General features: G+C 46.2%; 1 protein-coding gene across 3 annotated transcripts; it reads left to right on the top strand.

The window, feature by feature from the left end:
* The first annotated feature begins 21 nt into the window (after positions 1-21).
* Positions 22-19,253, top strand: LOC135350513 (transcription initiation factor TFIID subunit 1-like). 3 transcript variants are annotated; one of them, XM_064549325.1, is made up of 28 exons: positions 22-170; positions 301-480; positions 721-1,389; positions 1,514-1,705; positions 2,216-2,396; positions 2,510-2,781; positions 2,858-3,208; positions 3,476-3,655; positions 3,883-4,188; positions 4,446-4,590; positions 4,861-5,075; positions 5,296-5,430; positions 9,333-9,464; positions 9,720-9,801; positions 10,462-10,567; positions 10,767-10,884; positions 11,209-11,293; positions 11,435-11,493; positions 11,895-12,079; positions 12,133-12,217; positions 12,673-13,005; positions 14,498-14,554; positions 14,633-14,725; positions 15,093-15,177; positions 15,306-15,493; positions 15,588-15,680; positions 16,091-16,243; positions 19,012-19,253. In XM_064549325.1, exons 1-28 carry the CDS (start codon positions 96-98, stop codon positions 19,171-19,173), a joined length of 4,917 nt encoding a protein of 1,638 aa, XP_064405395.1. In that variant the 5' UTR covers positions 22-95; the 3' UTR covers positions 19,174-19,253. The 3 variants fall into 3 exon arrangements, with proteins under 3 accessions (XP_064405395.1, XP_064405397.1, XP_064405396.1); XM_064549327.1 differs by lacking the exons at positions 22-170; positions 301-480; positions 721-1,389; ... (7 more) ...; positions 4,861-5,075; positions 5,296-5,430 and adding an exon at positions 5,480-8,927; XM_064549326.1 differs by lacking the exons at positions 22-170; positions 301-480; positions 721-1,389; ... (7 more) ...; positions 4,861-5,075; positions 5,296-5,430 and adding an exon at positions 5,480-8,960.
* The last annotated feature ends 77 nt before the right edge of the window (positions 19,254-19,330 follow it).

Genomic DNA, 19,330 nt, shown 5'->3' with positions numbered 1-19,330 from the left:
CCCAGGCATGATGGGCTGGGCTTCCATTACCTACATGTAGCTACTGGTAATTAACTGTACTCAATTCAGCTACACAGCTGTGCTGTTGAAGGAGAATGGACTTGACTGGGTTTCTGTTTGGCAATGTCAATAAACAAGGACAACTGGAAAATGAGGAGGTCCTGGACAGGGTGAGGTTGTGTGTTGTGTAATTATGTGTGTTTAATAATACAATATTAATGGAGGATTGGCTAGTAATATGACTCTGGAAGTGTTGAATTAGGGGTGGTTTGTTATGAATGTGTCGTATTGTTCACACAGGATGCTGTTGCTCATCTCTCTCGACTGGGTGTGATTGGTGAGGACGTGGGTGGTCTTGTGGGCGGTAGTGAGGGTGGTGTGGGCGGTGAGGGTGGTGTCCAGGGTGGTGACTCCAGTGAGGGTGTGGGGGACATGGCCGAGGGGAGCACCTCTGCTCAGGACTTCTCAGAAATAGACGAGGTAAGTCATGTCAGTCAATATGTTAAATCCACCACTGGGTAAAAGAGTAAACTCCATACTCAAGCTATGTAATGGCAGCTGAAAGAGTCCCAAACCATTGATTAAATAGAGGGAGGGGTGTAGTTGAACATATTATTTCAAAGCCATAACTATAGCGACGTTTATCCAATGTTAAAAGAGCTTAGAAAGATACTTTTATTGTTGACCACTTGAACGTGTGCTCATTCTCTACCTCAACAGTTGGCTGTAGATGAGTCTCACCCACCCACCACACCCACACCCACGCCCACTCCTACACCCTCAGACTACTACCAGAAAGGGATGGAGTTTGCTACATCTCGAGTCTCCTCAGCACCACAAGACGATTACGATGATTACGATGAAACCACACCCCCTCCACCCTCCCTAGACTCAGGCTATTGCAGTCAATCCACCAGCTCTTCACTAGAGCTCAGTCAACCTGACCAACCACTAACAGCACTAGCACAACCCTCCACCAACCAAGAGTCCGTCACTACACCAGCCATTGATACAGTCACCATGGACACCACACCAGCCATTGATACTGTCACTCCTAGGGACACTACACCAGCCATTGATACTGTCACTCCTATGGACACCACACCAGCGGATGATGGCTCTAATACAGGGGACTCTGCCATCCCTGCTCTGATACCAGAGGACATGTCAATTGAAGAACTACACGCTAAAGTTATGAAAATGTTTCCAGGGTTCAAACCAGACGGTATATTGAGGTTCTCTAGTCTACTAGGCCCAGGCAAGAAGTCATCACTGCCACAAGTGTGGAAAGGTGTTCAGAAGCCCAAGAAGAGGTCTGGACAGAGGGGAGAGCTGAGGCTGGACATTGACTGGGTACCCCCTCCAGAGATGATCATGGAGAGTGATGAGGTGGGCGGGTGTGTGCAGTGTGGAGTGGGTGTACTGTATAGCATGTTGAAGTTATTATTGATTGTCTTAAGGCAATTAATGTAGCCCCATTATACTTTCGATTGAATACCTATCTTTCCTACAGGTTGCTTTTCTCTCGTCTGCCCCTCCCCCCTCCCAGACCCCCCCCTCTGTGTCTGGTAGGCGTGGCAAGCAGGGTAAACCCCCTGTGGACCCAGAGACGAGGGGCTGGCGTCACGGACCAGCCAAGGTATGGTATGATATGCTGGGACTACCAGAGGATGGAGCTGGACTAGATTATGGCTTCAGGATGAAGGTGTGTACAGTATGAACTACAGTAGAACCTCCATTATCCGGCCCTCCATTATCCGGCTCTCCATTATCCGGAACCTCCATTATCCGGCTTGGCAGTTTTCTTTTTATAAGATTAAATAATTCAGAAAATGGGCGTGTCCCTCAAATGCGCATGCGCGTTGCAGCTGTTACCATGGAGACATGCCTGCTTATCTTCTGCGCATGCGCAGACAACCATGTGGCACTGCTGTTTATCAATAAAGTGGGTGGATCAAGGTGTGGTTTATATATTCGATTATCCGGCATATTCACTTATCCGGCCTGCTTCTGGAACCAAGGTGTCCGGATAATCGAGGTTCTACTGTAGTGCCCTCACTTATAAGCTAAGTATTGCCTGAGCAGGCAAATGAACAATCTTCCTATTAAAAACATACACCAGTGTACTGTACAGTACTAGCTTTAATTTCACTATGTGTGTCAGTGTGTCAGTGTGGAGTGGTTTGGTTGATTGTGTAACTGTTTCCTTGTACAGACTACGCAGTCTCCACCAGGGTCAGAGGACGAGGGGAATCCCCCATCCCTGGAGGGAAATCCCCTGCTACAAGAAGGGGCTCCCCCTGACGACGCCTTCCTTATGATCACTCAGCACTCATGGGAGAATGATGTTCTCTGGGACGTCCCCTACACCCCCGCACCTGCCATATCTGGAGCTGGTAATTAGCACACTTGTATTCCTGTGTGGAGGGAGGATACTTGTATCCCTGTGTGGAGGGAGGATACTTGTATTTTGCTATCTAATTATAAGAGATCATGTATTCTCCTTCAGGTGGTATATGGCGAACGTTGGGCGAGTCTGTCTCTCGTCACCATGGCAATACCGAGGCCACACCTACAAGCTCCACCCACTCCATGTTCCCGATAGAAAACTATGAGTTAGTATACAATCGATGGGAGGATCATGTGATCTGGGACAGTGATGCAGTGACCACCATTCCACCACCATCCTTGCCGAGGATTGACCCCAATGACCCCAACTTCATACTGGGTCTACCAGACGAACCTAGTCCACCACCCACGGCCGAGAAGGAGTCAAAGAAGGTAGGAAAAGATGAGCGGAAGTCTATAATTATTAATAAATTAATGGTAAATCACTTATTGATTAATTACTGTGTAGGAGGGTAGGAAGACCTTTAAGTCCACCCACCTTCGCTCTGGCCACGCCCACAATGCCACACCCCCAACACTACTCGGTATCAAGAAAGACATGTTCAACCTCTCCAATGATGAGTACTACAACCCCCGCCATGTTGGATCCTCGTCCCTGCTAGGGTTTGAGAGTACAGTGGTGCAACACTCCATACCAGCCCTGGACCTGCACTTGCCATGGTTCCCACCTCACCTCAGCTCTTCAACACTGAGGCACTTTCATAGACCTCAGCTGAGGATCAGGTGCCCCTCACGAGATAATACCACTGGCTTCTATACCATCTCAGAGCTGCGGAAGCACAGCATCAAGAAGACAAAGGTACGTATGTGGGTGTGTGATGTGTGGGTGTGGGTGTGTGGTGTGTGTGATGTGTGAGTGTGTGTGTGTGTCTGGAGAAATGTTGTGTCAATAGTCTACTTACTGAATTTGTTCACTCTATTATAGTAAAGCTCTGGACACCTTTAACAAAATAGTAGTAAAAAGTTCTGGTTGATGTTTCATTGTAACTGTAGCTAGCTATAAATTATCCGTGTACATGTGTGTAATGACATCACCACGTACTGACCCCGCCCCCTCATTCCCTAGGAGAGGGAGAAGGAACGGATAGCATCCGGGGGCGGTGAGGTGTTCTTCATGCGTGACCCCTGTGACCTTAGTGTGTGTGACGGTGGGCTAGTACTGGCAGAGGCCTCGGAACAACACCCCCCTCTCGTTAACAACATCGGCATGGCAACCAAGATCAAGAACTACTATCGAAGGAACGAGGTAAAACTGAAAAGTTGTTTATGCTTAAGTTTAAGGATGCATAAAGCCTTTGCTTTGTAAGCGCATCTTATACTAGGTTGGATGACAGCTTCTAGTGAGTATGTACTGTACTTCAGTAGAGCCTTTCAATATCACTTTTATGACTTTTTGGTACTTGGAAATTCTACTAATAGCATTTTTGTAGACATTCTTGTCATGTCATGTGATTATTCCCTGCACATGTACAGCGTCAAGTCAAGAGTCAGGCACCAGATCTCAAATATGGGGAAACTGCTTATATTCAAAACTCCTCCTACTTCCTGGGTCAGCTCGGTCATGGGCAAACCCTCCAGAGCTTTGAGAACAACCTGTATCGCACACCCCTCTATAGCCACACCCCCTTTCCCACTGACTTCCTACTCATTGTGTCAGGTGACAAGGTGTACATACGTGAGATAGACGCACTGTTCCTGCAAGGTCAGCAGTGCCCCAAGGTGGAGGTGCCTGCCCCCAACTCAAAGTCATCCACTGCCTTCCAGAAAGATCTCCTCCAGGTATGTGTAATGTTGCCATGGAGAGCAGTTATATCAATACCAGGAATGTACATAGCAAAATATTAGGGACACCAGTCACACCAGGAGTTTAATCTCTAACAAAGAAATAGTTACAAAGCCGACTATAACACAGTCACACTATACACATGCACAATGTGCGTTTATTACATTAAGCATATAACTATATTCATCTCCTGCCTCTATTCTTAGTTCTTTAATTATCTCCTTCTATAATTATATTTCAACCGCGGCCTCAGGTACACCTTTATCGGCTCTTCCGTGAGAACGACGAGAGGCCCAAGAGAATCAAAATGGACGCCATTCGCAAGTTCTTCCCAGCCTCCACCATCAGTGAGAGTGTCATCCGCAAGGTCCTCAAAACTTGTGCAGACTTCAAAAGAGGTACATATACACACACAGTCATGTAGATATCAGTTCTTACTTTTATGGAAAGTGTGGGTGAATTTTTTCTTATTTTCAGAGCTAACTCTGATGGTGGTCCATAATTTGTGTTGGGAGCGTTCAAATTAAAAGCTGAAAGATCAGTAGCTGTTTGGTAGCATTCCAATATGGTGTGCTCAGCTATTTCCTTTTGGGCCAAATATTTTATTTTCAGTTTTTGAAATAAAACAGAGAGGCATTAAGGTAACGAATAACCCCTCCCCCCCACAGAGGGCTATGAGACTGGTGGGTGGTGGGTGTTGAGAGGGGACTTCAGACTTCCCCTAGAGGAGGAGCTACGGTCTCAGATCACACCTGAACAGATGTGTGCTTACAACAGCATGCTGGTGGCAGAGGCGCGGCTTCACGAGGCTGGGTACAGAGGAAGGACCCTCTTCGTTATAGAGGAGGAAGAAGAAGAGACTAGCACCAAGATTGATGATGAGGTGAGGCATGTTACCACGGTGATGTTAGGAGGTCTTATAGTCACAGTAGATGCTGAATTATAATACATTTCTGTGAATAAGTTTTTAGTTGTGGAAACATACATGAAGCATTTCTTGAAAGTGTACAGTGTAGCTGTTGAGGTACTTGTTTCAATGGGCTTACTACATATCAGACTAGAATTAATGTTGTACTCTTGTTACAAGACCCCCCCCCTACTAGTTGCGCTGTGCTCCCTGGAACTCCACCCATCATTTCATCAACGCCTCCAAGGGCAAGTACCAGTTGTCAGTGAATGGACCAGCGGACCCTACTGGGTGTGGGGAAGGATTCTCCTACACCCGCCTCAACCCAAGGGTACGTGGTGTGTGGTGTGGGTGGGTGTGTGGGTGTGTGGGTGTGTGGGAGGAGGGTACGTGGTGTGGGAGGAGGGGTAGTTGAACATCTTGCAGCCATAACTTTAGTATCATTGACCATGATGTGTTTAAATACAAGATTTGGTTGGGACCATAATTTATCATTTATCGCCTTTGGACTATTGTCCTAGGTACATTATTATCTATTGTACTTTCATTGCTTGTATGTTATTTCAATGAAAGATATTCCCTCCTCCATGGTATTAGGCCAAAATTAAACAATTGAGAGACGAGGATCGAGCATAGTCGAGCAGGCACTGCATTGGTTATTGCTTGTAATCGTATGATGTGCTTAGATCAGAAATTTGACCCTTTGCTGTCTAACTACCGTAGAAACTGGATTATTAGCGCTTACTCGACTATAAGACTATCTTTATTTTAAGCGCATGCTCAACTGCAGGCTTTTTATACTCGAATTGAAGCGCTTTTCCAATTATGCGACGGTTATTAGTGACATTTTAGAATTGACATTTTGTTTATCTATGAGCTAGTTAGCTTGTACAGTGCATGATAGCTATATAGCTGGTGATATCCGGACTCTCTGGGCATGCTGTTACCTTGTCTGATCATGCTGAGACATGGATGAGGTCCTTTTATTCCAAGTTCCTGGTCAATATGAATGTTTTTATAATATGAATTTCAATGATGTAAATGAACTGCAACATAATAGTATGATATAGATCCAGTTAGGGTTGCCTGCTTTCCTTGCTTGCTCACTTTCTAGCCAGCTTGCGAGTCAGCACTCGTCACGGAGACATCCGGTTGCTGGGTGGGGCTCAAAATGACTGCATTATAGGTGCATTCTCGATTATAAGCGTATAGAGCTCTGCTATTGACCCCAAAAGCGCATGCGCTAATAATCCAGTTTCTACGGTACATATATTTACTTCGTTCTGGCAAGAATCGAGTGTCAGTACTAGTGCTATTTTATTTATCAACGCTCGCAAAGTTCACATATTTTTGATGCTCACTTTCCTAGTCAGCAGTGCTATTGCTAGCGCCTTGTTAGTGAGTCTGACAGAATGCTCCTGTGTACAGTCTATTGGAACTCGTGACTATAGTTACATGTATAGATAATGACATTTTTGTTGCTAAGGAACAACCACCACAATGTAAGGTATTCCGTGGTATTGTAACCATAGTTACTAATGATGCATGTGGTCCGTGAATATCTACTCTGCACATGATCACACACACACAACAAGCACATCATCACCCCATATCTTTTCTAGCCTAGCTTTAATAAACTGTACACCTATACTTTGCTATTAACAAGCACTAGCTATGGCTGAGAGACAAGACCGTGAACAAGAGTACATATTCAGAAATGTTCAACTCTTCAAGAATGATACCCTTGGTACTGGCTCCTACGGGGCAGTGTGTAAAGCCAAGTGTGACCAGCTACTCTGTGCTGCCAAGCTACTCTATCCAGTGCTCTTCCAAATAGCTGTTCCAGATCCTGGCAAAGAACACAGACACCCGTTTAGAAGATTCGAAACAGAGTGTGCATTTCTGAGTCGTATCAACCACCCCAACATTGTACAGTACTTGGGGACCTATCGCGATCCTGACACAAATGCACCAGTTCTTCTCATGGAGCTCATGGACGAGAGTCTGACACACTTCCTGGAGTCATCACCTGGAGACATTCCCTACCACATCCAAGTCAACCTCTCCTATGACATAGCTCAAGCACTTGCCTTTCTCCACTCCAATGGGATCATCCATCGCGACCTCTCCAGCAACAATGTCCTACTCATTGCAGGCACTCGAGCCAAAGTCACCGATTTCGGAATGTCCAAATTCAGAGACATAAATGTCAGCCGACTAGCCACAATGACCACATGCCCGGGAACACCAGCCTTCATGTCTCCCGAGGCACTAAACGAACCACCAGTGTACACAGAGAAACTAGACAACTTCTCATTTGGTGTGCTTCTAGTTCAGACCACAACTCGACAGTTTCCAAAGCCAACAGATCGATTTGAGAGTGTTCAAATTCCAGCTCCACGAAATCCCTCTCGCATAGTTGAAGCCAAAGTAGCAATCCCAGAACTGGAAAGACGTCAAGCTCACATGATCCTGATTGAGCCCACCCACCCTCTACTGCCGATTGCTCGTCACTGCCTCAAAGACAGAGATGTTGAACGACCATCTTCCCAACAGCTTTGCCAAACACTGGATGCTCTCAAGAGGACACCACGGTACCAGGAAAGCTCCCAACAAGACCTGCACCAGATGCTCAGAGAGAAAGATGAACAACTACAAGCAAATCAACAGATTATCACAGAAAAAGACACACAGCTACAAGCAAATCGAGAGACAATAATACAAAACAACGAACAATTACACACAAAAGACATTGAAAATGGTCAACTTGCTACAGAACTAGCACAAGAAAAACAAGGAAATCAAACCCTCCAACATGAGGCTGAAGCCAGGGAGAGACAGCTGAGGAGACTCAACCAAGAGTTGCAATCAAGGGAGGAGAACACTGCTGCCCTCCAACAAGCCATCGATCAACGAGACAGAGAAGTGACTCAACTGAGACAAACGTTGGCAAGCAAGAACGAAGAATCTCATGATCTATCGACTCGAATGCACCAAGTCGCACTGCAAGATGAGCAAGCTACACCAATGAAACCTGTTACAATAGAGTCACTACCTGATGCACTTGATGGTATTGGGTATGGATCATCAGCCGTGATTGGGGACAAGGCATACTTTAATTCATACGGAAGTAAAACTGTTTATGAGTTCAGCAACAATCAGTGGCACAAGTTACCACCTTGCCCTAACAACCGCTTCACTATTGTCAGTGTTGATGACATGCTCACAACTGTGGGGGGATATTCAGACACACAATACTATAGTGACAAACTCTACAGCTACATTAACAACAAATTGGTCGAACACTTCCCTCCCATACCAACCGAACGGTGGACACCTGGAGCTGTGTACGCTAACAACACACTTGTAGTGGCTGGGGGATTTCGTGATTCAAATTTAAATACAGTCGAGATATTAAACACTGCTAACATGCGATGGTCTATTGTTAGCTCACTACCTGTGTCAACCACTCAGCCATCAACAACGATCTGTGGAGACTATGTGTACATACACCCACAAACTGATAATGGTCAAGAGAAGTATTCAGTGTACAGATGCTCATTAAGACAACTAACTCAGTCCCCGCCAAGCTCAGCTATATGGGAGAAGATTGCCCCTTTGCCAGTTAGCTATTCCTCTCTTGTTACCATCAAAGGCCACCTGCTGGCAGTGGGTGGGCGGGACTCCTATAAAGGGTGGTTTTCCAATGGAAATAAAACTAAGAACATATATCAGTACAACGAGACATCATGGACTGTCATTAGTCAAATGTCAACACCTCGATCACGATGCCTCACTGCTGCCCTCCCTTGGAACAAACTGATGGTGGTGGGTGGAGATGATACAAGCAGAAAATGTGAAGTAATTACTTTTGTATAGTTCCTAACTTGTTTCTGTAAAATTATTAAGTCGAAGATTAATTTTTGTTGACAATCATGACAGCATAATAATAATTATAATTATTATAACAACGAGTAAATGTCGTGAGCATTAGAAATTTGGCTGAAAAAAATAATTGGCAAATTAACAATTGAGAGAAAGCTGTATATAATAATATCAACCTTTTCTGTAGTGTGGAATGAAGTAGACAACTCATGAGTATAGAATTCACTTGTTTAAACACGATTACCTAGACCAATGATGCCCCACCCACCCACACACACTCACACACTCACCCACCCACATGCACACACACACACACACACTCACCTATACCCACCCACACACACACAGCGTGATGGCGGAGGAGCCTCTCAGGCGGTCAAGAAGGTCAAGAGTGTAATGGGCACTGATGGTGATCTGCGTAAACTGAAACTGAGCAAAGCAAAGAATCTACTCAGAAACTTCGGAGTAGCAGAAGAGGAGGTATGTACCATGACCCGGCCATGACTCGTCATGACTCATGACTCGTGCCTAATAAGGTCACTATTGACCATCTTCATCTCTATAGCTGCTACATGCTACATGCTGTATCCCTAATCAATTTCTTACTAATTTCTTAATGAAGTCCTAAAATTTACGATGTACATACACGTGCATGTAGTATAGACTCAACAAAAGCCACGCTTTATATACCATTAATGTTGGTGGACTTACCTCATACGTAGCTGTTCTCCTCAGATTGATAAGATGTCTCGATGGCAAGTGGTGGATCGTGTGAGGGAACTATCCACCAAGGCCGTCAAGTCTGGGGGGGAGGGACGTAAGTGTGAGGTGTGAGGTGTGTGAGGAGTGTGTGTGTGGGGGTGTGAGGGAACTATCCACCAAGGCCGTCAAGTCTGGGGGGGAGGGACGTAAGTGTGAGGTGTGAGGGGGTGAGGGAACTAACCACCAAGGCCGTTAAGTCTGGGGGGGAGGGACGTAAGTGTGAGGTGTGAGGGGTGTGTGTGTGGGGGTGTGAGGGAACTATCCACCAAGGCCGTCAAGTCTGGGGGGGAGGGACGTAAGTGTGAGGTGTGAGGGGTGTGTGTGTGGGGGTGTGAGGGAACTATCCACCAAGGCGGTCAAGTCTAGGGGGGAGGGACGTAAGTGTAAGGTTGTGTGTGGGGGGGTGTGAGGGAACTATCCACCAAGGCGGTCAAGTTTAGGGGGGAGGGACGTAAGTGTAAGGTGTGTGTGGATGGGGGATCCCCCTATATCCTCCATAGCCACTATTGCTAGGCTAGGCATGGCTCTTGTTGTGGTTCATTCTTCCTAGAGCTCTACATGTGTAGGGCATGACCATGTACCCCAGTATGTGCTGACCATGTACCCCGGTATGTGCTGACCGTGCACCCCAGTATGTGCTGACCGTGCACCCCAGTATTTGCTGACCATGCACCCCAGTATGTGCTGACCATGGCCACTCTTGTCTCCATTGCAGTGGACATGAAGAGCCTCAAGTTTGCACGAGGAGCAAGGTTCTCTCAGATGGAGGCTCAGGAGCGCTACAGGGAGGAGTGCCAGAGAATATTCGACCTCCAGAATGAGTGAGTCAGCCCCTCTCATTAGCAACGATGCTTATTATTAATAAAACTATAAATGTATAATTGAGAGCATGTAGACACCGCTAATGTACTAGCAGTTTATGTATCGAGTATTGTATAAAACGCCTCCAATGCAAGACTCTATATATAATCCAACAACTCCCCATATATATGAGTAACTATAGCAACCACTCCCCCCCAGGGTGCTGCGGAGCAATGATGTGCTGTCCACAGATGAGGAGAGCAGTGGAGGTGAGAGTGACGATGAGTTAGGTCGTGACCTAGAGACACTCTTAAGAGGCAGCAAGACCACCTCTCAGGTACAGGGTCCAAGGACAGGTTGCAGGGTACAGGGTGCAGGGTACAGTAGAAGGGATGTGCCCAGTTAGTGGTGGTTATTTTCAATCCTCAATGTATTCAACACACGCACACATTTTCCTCATGCGGGATAAGAAGTGGTTATGGAGGTGTGTATACCAACCACCACCACCGACCAGTGTGGGCACTCCCTGAGTTTTGAGTTGTATATACAACTGTAGAGGGCTTATAGTTGGTAGAGTGCTGGACTTATTGATTGAGGCAGCTCAATGTAATATTGAAAACTTTCCTTAATGATATCCTTATGCCCCAACCTCTCCCTCTAGTTGACGAGGGAACAAGAGGAAGCAGAGAGACTAGAGCTCAAGAAGCTCATCATGGGAGACAAGAAGGACCCGGCTAGTGAGAGAGGTAGGTGTGGCAGTGTGTGTGTGTGGCTAATAATATAGGTGGGTGTGGGGGCGGGGAAGAGTATCTTGCTGCATATGTTCTGCATAGCTCTATTGATTGTATTCCCAGCTGGCTAAGTGTTACCTCTGTCCCCCCTTGCAGGCACGCCTATAGTAGCTGACCTTGATGACACCTCATCAGTCATGAGCTTCTCCTCTGGTGTAAGTTACACTATTCTGTTACAACCACGTGTCCCTAGTAACCATACAACCGCGTGTCCCGTTGCCATAATCCCTAGTAACCATGTGTCCCGTTGCCCTAGTAACCAAGTGTCCCGTTGCCATAATCCCTAGTAACCAAGTGTCCCGTTGCCATAATCCCTAGTAACCATGTGTCCCGTTGCCCTAGTAACCAAGTGTCCCGTTGCCATAATCCCTAGTAACCACGTGTCCCGTTGCCATAATCCCTAGTAACCATCGTGGTGTGGAGTGGTGTATTTACTGTGAGCCAATGTCTCCCTATACTATTAAACTACATACATGAAGAATTATCTGAAAATCGTTTCCTAGGCAACTGTAAAGAAGTGCGTGTATACAGTTTAATTTCTGTCATCATTTCACAGAATGGTCGGCGTCTGATAATCTCCCGAACCTTCAGAGATGAAGATGGAGCAGAGTATGTCAGGGACGAGGTGGTCAAGAGGCAGGATGTGATTGATGCGTACGTCCGCCTCTCCAATGATATGAGGTCAAAGTTCATCGATCAAGACGAGCAAACGAGAGAGGACATGAGAAAAGAGAAGAGGAAGTAAGTGTATGGCACTGTTGCCATGGTTATGTGTATTAGCCCCGCCCCTCCAGGATTCAAGACGAGCTGAGGAGACTCAACAATATGAAGAAGAGGAAAAAGAAGCAACCCAAACCCAAGCCACTCACAACCATCAATGTATGTCAACATACCGTATAGCGGGTATTTCGAGGGTATAAATGTTCGTGGTTTTCGCAGATTAGGCATGAACCGCGAATTTAATATTGCATGCATGCATGCTGCAAAAAGGGCGCTATTCCACAAAAATTAAATCCGCGAAAACCTTTCTAAAGGTATTTCCGTGAAAATGTATACCCTCGAAATATACCCGCTATACGGTAGCTGATGTGTGTGTATGGTCAAACCAAGCCCTCTACAGCAGGAACTAGTACATGTATTAGGGCCTAATCAGTGGTGCAATGTGGGGGGGGGGCTGACAGTGGTGCAATGTGGGGGGGGGGGCTGACATTATAATAGAGAGTTGTTCCTTTAATAAGAGTGGCTGCTGGGTTTCACTGTACTATGTATGTCACTGTTATTTACAGTGTGTGAACCTTGACTAGTCATACAGTCTCACATCCCCCCCTCCTCAGATGAAGTGCAGTGCTTGTGGACAACGTGGGCACATGAAGACCAATCGCAACTGTCCAGCCTTCAACCGTAGCGTTGCCGTGGCACCCACTGACCAAGAGTTGGAGCAACACGAGGCAGAGCTCTCATCACAATCTGATATCGTTAAAGTGGAGGGTACAAAGGTCATCTTGAATCGTGCAGTAGTTGAGAGAGTGGCAGAGTTTCGTAGAAAATCTCTTTTGCTCAAGTTCCCTAAAGATGCGATGAGGAAGAGACGCAGAGGACCACAAGATGAGGATCTGGACTACCTGGAGACACGCAAGTCTGTGCAGCGGAGGAAAACTAGCCCAGAGGTAAAGGGGGCCGTATTGTGGGGGTGGGGGTTGAATCAGGGGGTGGGCGGGGGGGTTAGGGAAGCGTATGTACATGTACGTACGTACTTTAAAAGGTGATCAGTAGGTTGGACATTACAGTAGCAAAGTACCGATAATGTTGTGGTACACGTTACAAGCAAATATCATGCAAACTTGTGTGCGTGATTCAGTGCTATTGGAAAGTCTCTTTTTACTGGGTGTGGTCAGTCATTAGCACATGCCTCATGGACTAGGTGTGTTATGTTGCTGAAAGAGATGATATGTCTCGAGGAAACACAACTTTCTTATTTTGAGGGAATTACCCGACATAATAGCCTCGTTCATAGGGCGTAACGCGGATAGTTTTCGAGGCTCCACTGCAAATTCAATGTAAAATCATCACGTGCACCACTCCGTTTCCTATCCCTCTAACTCTTCAATGGTTTAATCAATGATTTTGGGAATCTTTCAGCTGCCATAACTTAAATTCTGTGGATCGAAAATCAAATATGTTATGGTTTTCTGAAAGCTTAGAAAGAGACCTTTCAAATGATACCATCAAAGTTGATATTCGAGAGATAAAAGTATTTGCCAATTTAGTCGTACCATGCATGGTCCGAGGTCCGAGGTCGAAAAATGACAAATTAGGGCCGCGACAAAATTTTTGATTGAAACACATCATTTGAAAGGAATTTTTCTAAGCTTTCAGAAAATTTTGACATTGGATCAACTGTATTGAAGTTATGGCTGTTGAAAGACACACCCCCCCTTCCATTTAATCGTAGATTAAAGAGTTAGAGGGATAGGAAACGGTTGGTATTCTCGAATACATTCGCGCTACGCTGCGGTTTAATCGAGGCCATCACAACAATATCTATTTCTATACCTAGTGCATAATAAACTACAAGTAACTGTGCTTAGTCCGTGCAACTCACTTATATTTCAAGGTCTATACCTATTGTAGTAGTCATAACCAGCACGCTTACACGTTACATGCTCCATTAGCTCTAAAACAGCCTTGGGAACATACATGTATTATCCGTACAGCCCTCTGTAGTGTGTTTGTGTGGCTCAGTCATGTGATCCCATAGCCCTCTGTAGTGTGTTTGTGTGGCTCAGTCATGTGATCCCATAGCCCTCTGTAGTGTGTTTGTGCGGCTCAGTCATGTGATCCCATAGCCCTCTGTAGTGTGTTTGTGCGGCTCAGTCATGTGATCCCATAGCCCTCTGTAGTGTGTTTGTGCGGCTCAGTCATGTGATCCCATAGCCCTCTGTAGTGTGTTTGTGCGGCTCAGTCATGTGATCCCATAGCCCTCTGTAGTGTGTTTGTGCGGCTCAGTCATGTGATCCCATAGCCCTCTGTAGTGTGTTTGTGCGGCTCAGTCATGTGATCCCATAGCCCTCTGTAGTGTGTTTGTGCGGCTCAGTCATGTGATCCCATAGCCCTCTGTAGTGTGTTTGTGTGGCTCAGTCATGTGATCCCTGTCCACAGGTGCCCTTTGTTGACCACTTGGAGAAGATACTCCAAACACTCATTGCTATACCAGAGGTGAGTGAGTGTGGCTGCTAGACTAGCCCTACCATTACAGCCTGGCTGCTAGACTAGTCCTACATCCTCTCTCTGCAGTCCTACCATTTCCGTAAGCCCGTTCAACCGAAGATAGTACCAGACTACTACAATGTCATCAAGTTCCCCATGGACCTACAGACCATGAGAGATGTGAGCTATTGCATTCCAATGTTGTGTTGTGTTCAGCTTCTCAGTACAAGAGCCTGGGGCAGCTTCTCAGTACAAGAGCCTAGGGGATATATAATGTTGTGTTGTGTTCAGCTTCTCAGTACAAGAGCCTGGGGCAGCTTCTCAGTACAAGAGCCTAGGGGATATATAATTACAAGTAATGGAAAGTTTCCAATGATATTACTGTGGTGTAATGTGTTCTCTATTATTCACGCTTTTAAGAATATAATGTATGTAGTTCTCACTGTCCCCTCACTGTTCCCTCACTGTCCCCTCACTGTTCCCTCACTGTCCCCTCACTGTTCCCTCACTGTCCCCTCACTGTCCCCTCACTGTCCCCTCTGTGCAGCATTGTCGTCATCACGTGTACAAGTCCAGGGATGCCTTCAAGGAGCACATTAACCTCATCGTCACCAACTGTGTCACTTATAATGGTGAGCCAGGGGTTAAACTTACGTATCACTGTAGGCAATGTACTACAACATACATGGACATACAATCGCTGGTCAGATTTTATTTCTCGTATTGATTGGTCTATTTCATATCCTTCTTCCCATGCCAGGCTCAACCTCTGATGTAACTAAACACGCCCACAAGATGGCCGCCGCATGTGAACAAGAGTTGAAGACGCTCGAGAAAGAGTTGGAGCAACTGGAGGCTGAGATTAACCCTGTGCTGGACGATAATGCCGTTGTCGCTCTTTGTTACCTCCTCAGCAAGTCCGTGGATGTTATGAAGAGTGTTGATCAGGTTAGTTACAATAATTATAGCAAGTGAAGTAGTATAAGTGAATGCTGCGTAAAATATTATGCGTTAGTCATGTGATGATCATGTGATTGTGCAGACGTGGCCGTTCCATCATCCAGTGTCTGCTAAGAAGATCCCCGACTACCACAAGATCATCAAGAGTCCAATGGACCTTCAAACCATGAAGAAAGTGAGTACTATTTGCATTGAGTTCGAATTTTAGTGAAGTATGACAAAGTTATGACAACTTTATGAAGGTTAAACTCAACACAAATAGACGTTAGCTGTACCACTGATGTGTGTGCAGTATTTGTCATCTAAATGCTGTAGCCCCTCACCATTTGGCAATTATGAACTTTGATAAACACATTTGAAAGGTTTCTTTTTAAGCTTTTATAAAATCGTTGAAATTGGACCCACGGAATTTAAGTTATGGCAGCTGAAAGAGTCCCTGAACCATGAGGAGGTTGTACACTGTACACTGTAGTTGAACATCTTTCAACAGCCATAACTTTAGTATATCCTAAACAGATATAATTATCCTCACGCTTTTTCCATGTTTGAGTTTTCTAATTTTGAGACTGATTTATCTTTATACAGAACTGCAGTGGTCGCGTGTACACTGCAGTGGACCAGTTTGTTATGGACCTGAACCAAGTTGTGGAGAACAGCATCACTTACAATGGACCCTCCTCTGCATTCACTCAGACTGCTAAGACTATGAGGGAGGCTGGGCTCAAGTATCTGGAGGAGGTGTGTACAGGTCCATCAGTGTATAGTGGGGTGCGTGTCACTGTACACAGGTCCATCAGTGTATAGTGGGGTGCGTGTCACTGTACACAGGTCCATCAGTGTATAGTGGGGTGCGTGTCACTGTACACAGGTCCATCAGTGTATAGTGGGGTACGTGTCACTGTACACAGGTCCATCAGTGTATAGTGGGGTACGTGTCACTGTACACAGGTCCATCAGTGTATAGTGGGGTGCGTGTCACTGTACACAGGTCCATCAGTGTATAGTGGGGTGCGTGTCACTGTACACAGGTCCATCAGCGTATAGTGGGGTACGTGTCACTGTACACAGGTCCATCAGCGTATAGTGGGGTGCGTGTCACTGTACACAGGTCCATCAGCGTATAGTGGGGTGCGTGTCACTGTACACAGGTCCATCAGCGTATAGTGGGGTACGTGTCACTGTACACAGGTCCATCAGCGTATAGTGGGGTACGTGTCACTGTACACAGGTCCATCAGCGTATAGTGGGGTGCGTGTCACTGTACACAGGTCCATCAGCGTATAGTGGGGTGCGTGTCACTGTACACAGGTCCATCAGCGTATAGTGGGGTGCATGTCACTGTACACAGGTCCATCAGCGTATACTGGGGTCCATCAGTGTATGTATAGTGGGGTACATGTCACTGTACACAGGTCCATCAGTATATAGTGGGGTGCATGTCACTGTACACAGGTCCATCAGCGTATAGTGGGGTGCATGTCACTGTACACAGGTCCATCAGCGTATAGTGGGGTACATGTCACTGTACACAGGTCCATCAGTGTATAGTGGGGTACATGTCACTGTACACAGGTCCATCAGTGTATAGTGGGGTACATGTCACTGTACACAGGTCCATCAGTGTATAGTGGGGTACATGTCACTATACACAGGTCCATCAGCGTATAGTGGGGTACATGTCACTAGTGGGGTGCATGTCACTATACACAGGTCCATCAGTGTATAGTGGGGTGCATGTCACTATACACAGGCCCATCAGTGTATAGTGGGGTACATGTCACTGTACACAGGTCCATCAGCGTATAGTGGGGTACATGTCACTGTACACGGGTCCATCAGTGTATAGTGGGGTACATGTCACTATACACAGGCCCATCAGTATATAGTGGGGTACATGTCACTATACACAGGTCCATCAGTGTATAGTGGGGTACATGTCACTGTACACAGGTCCATCAGTGTATAGTGGGATACATGTCACTGTACACAGGTCCATCAGTGTATAGTGGGGTACATGTCACTGTACACAGGTCCATCAGTGTATAGTGGGGTACATGTCACTATACACAGGCCCATCAGTATATAGTGGGGTACATGTCACTATACACAGGTCCATCAGTGTATAGTGGGGTACATGTCACTGTACACAGGTCCATCAGCATATAGTGGGGTACATGTCACTATACACAGGTCCATCAGCATATAGTGGGGTACATGTCACTATACACAGGTCCATCAGCATATAGTGGGGTGCATGTCACTGTACACAGGTCCATCAGCATATAGTGGGGTGCATGTCACTGTACACAGGTCCATCAGCGTATAGTGGGGTACATGTCACTGTACACAGGTCCATCAGCGTATAGTGGGGTACATGTCACTATACACAGGTCCACCAGGTCCATCAGCGTATAGTGGGGTACATGTCACTATACACAGGTCCATCAGTGTATAGTGGGGTACATGTCACTGTACACAGGTCCATCAGTGTATAGTGGGGTACATGTCACTGTACACAGGTCCATCAGTATATAGTGGGGTACATGTCACTCTCCACAGGTCCATCAGTGTATAGTGGGGTACATGTCACTGTACACAGGTCCATCAGTGTATAGTGGGGTACATGTCACTGTACACAGGTCTATCAGTGTATAGTGGGGTACATGTCACTGTACACAGGTCCATCAGTGTATAGTGGGGTACATGTCACTGTACACAGGCCCATCAGTGTATAGTGGGGTACATGTCACTGTACACAGGCCCATCAGTGTATAGTGGGGTACATGTCACTGTACACAGGTCCATCAGCGTATAGTGGGGTGCATGTCACTGTACACAGGTCCATCAGCATATAGTGGGATACATGTCACTGTACACAGGTCCATCAGGGTATAGTGGGGTACATGTCACTGTACACAGGTCCATCAGTGTATAGTGGGGTACATGTCACTGTACACAGGTCCATCAGTATATAGTGGGGTACATGTCACTGTACACAGGTCCATCAGTGTATAGTGGGGTACATGTCACTGTACACAGGTCCATCAGTGTATAGTGGGGTACATGTCACTGTACACAGGTCCATCAGTGTATAGTGGGGTACATGTCACTGTACACAGGTCCATCAGTATATAGTGGGGTACATGTCACTGTACACAGGTCCATCAGTGTATAGTGGGGTACATGTCACTGTACACAGGTCCATCAGTGTATAGTGGGGTACATGTCACTGTACACAGTCTATTGTATGAAAGTGAAAGCTTTAGAGATAGTAAACAACCTGCACAGTGCAAGTCCACCCACACAATTGGCAAAGGAAACTAGTGTTTTTAATTAGTGGTTTTTGTGTGATCTAACCTCCTGTCCCACCCTTCAATCATCTAAAGTATCCACACCCACCCACCCACCCACACACACACACACACACACACACACACACACACACACCTGTACACCCACACACACACCCACCCACCCACACACACACACACACCCACACACTACAGAATGTTGAGATGATATCAACATTTGAGGACCGTATCCAGGAGAGTGAGATGGTGTCAGGTGGAGGTGAGGATGAGCTGCTCTACCAGGACCTACAACACTCTGACTCTGACTCAGACTCTCACTCAGAGGATGAGGAGGAGGTGGACAATGTGCAGCTCTAGCATAGTGGAACACTGGGACACTTTACATTTATTTCACATTCACAATCAGCATGTTCAATATTATTATTTTGTCGACTACATTCATTAAAGCTAGTGTGTATGCATGGGGAAGCAGCCACGGTCATTAATACACAGTATTCCTCTGGGAGGGGGCATA

This window comes from Halichondria panicea, chromosome 16, assembly GCF_963675165.1.
Source record: "Halichondria panicea chromosome 16, odHalPani1.1, whole genome shotgun sequence".
In the NCBI taxonomy this organism is placed as follows: Eukaryota; Metazoa; Porifera; class Demospongiae; order Suberitida; family Halichondriidae; genus Halichondria; species Halichondria panicea.
This window is presented reverse-complemented; position numbering and strand designations above follow the sequence as displayed.

Bases quoted from the DNA above. Each gene is read 5' to 3' on its own strand.
- LOC135350513 (XM_064549325.1), top strand. From the start codon at position 96: ATGGACTTGACTGGGTTTCTGTTTGGCAATGTCAATAAACAAGGACAA. The intron at 11,494-11,894 runs GTAAGTTACACT...ATCATTTCACAG, and splicing joins TCATGAGCTTCTCCTCTGGT to AATGGTCGGCGTCTGATAAT. The intron at 12,080-12,132 runs GTAAGTGTATGG...CCGCCCCTCCAG, and splicing joins ATGAGAAAAGAGAAGAGGAA to GATTCAAGACGAGCTGAGGA.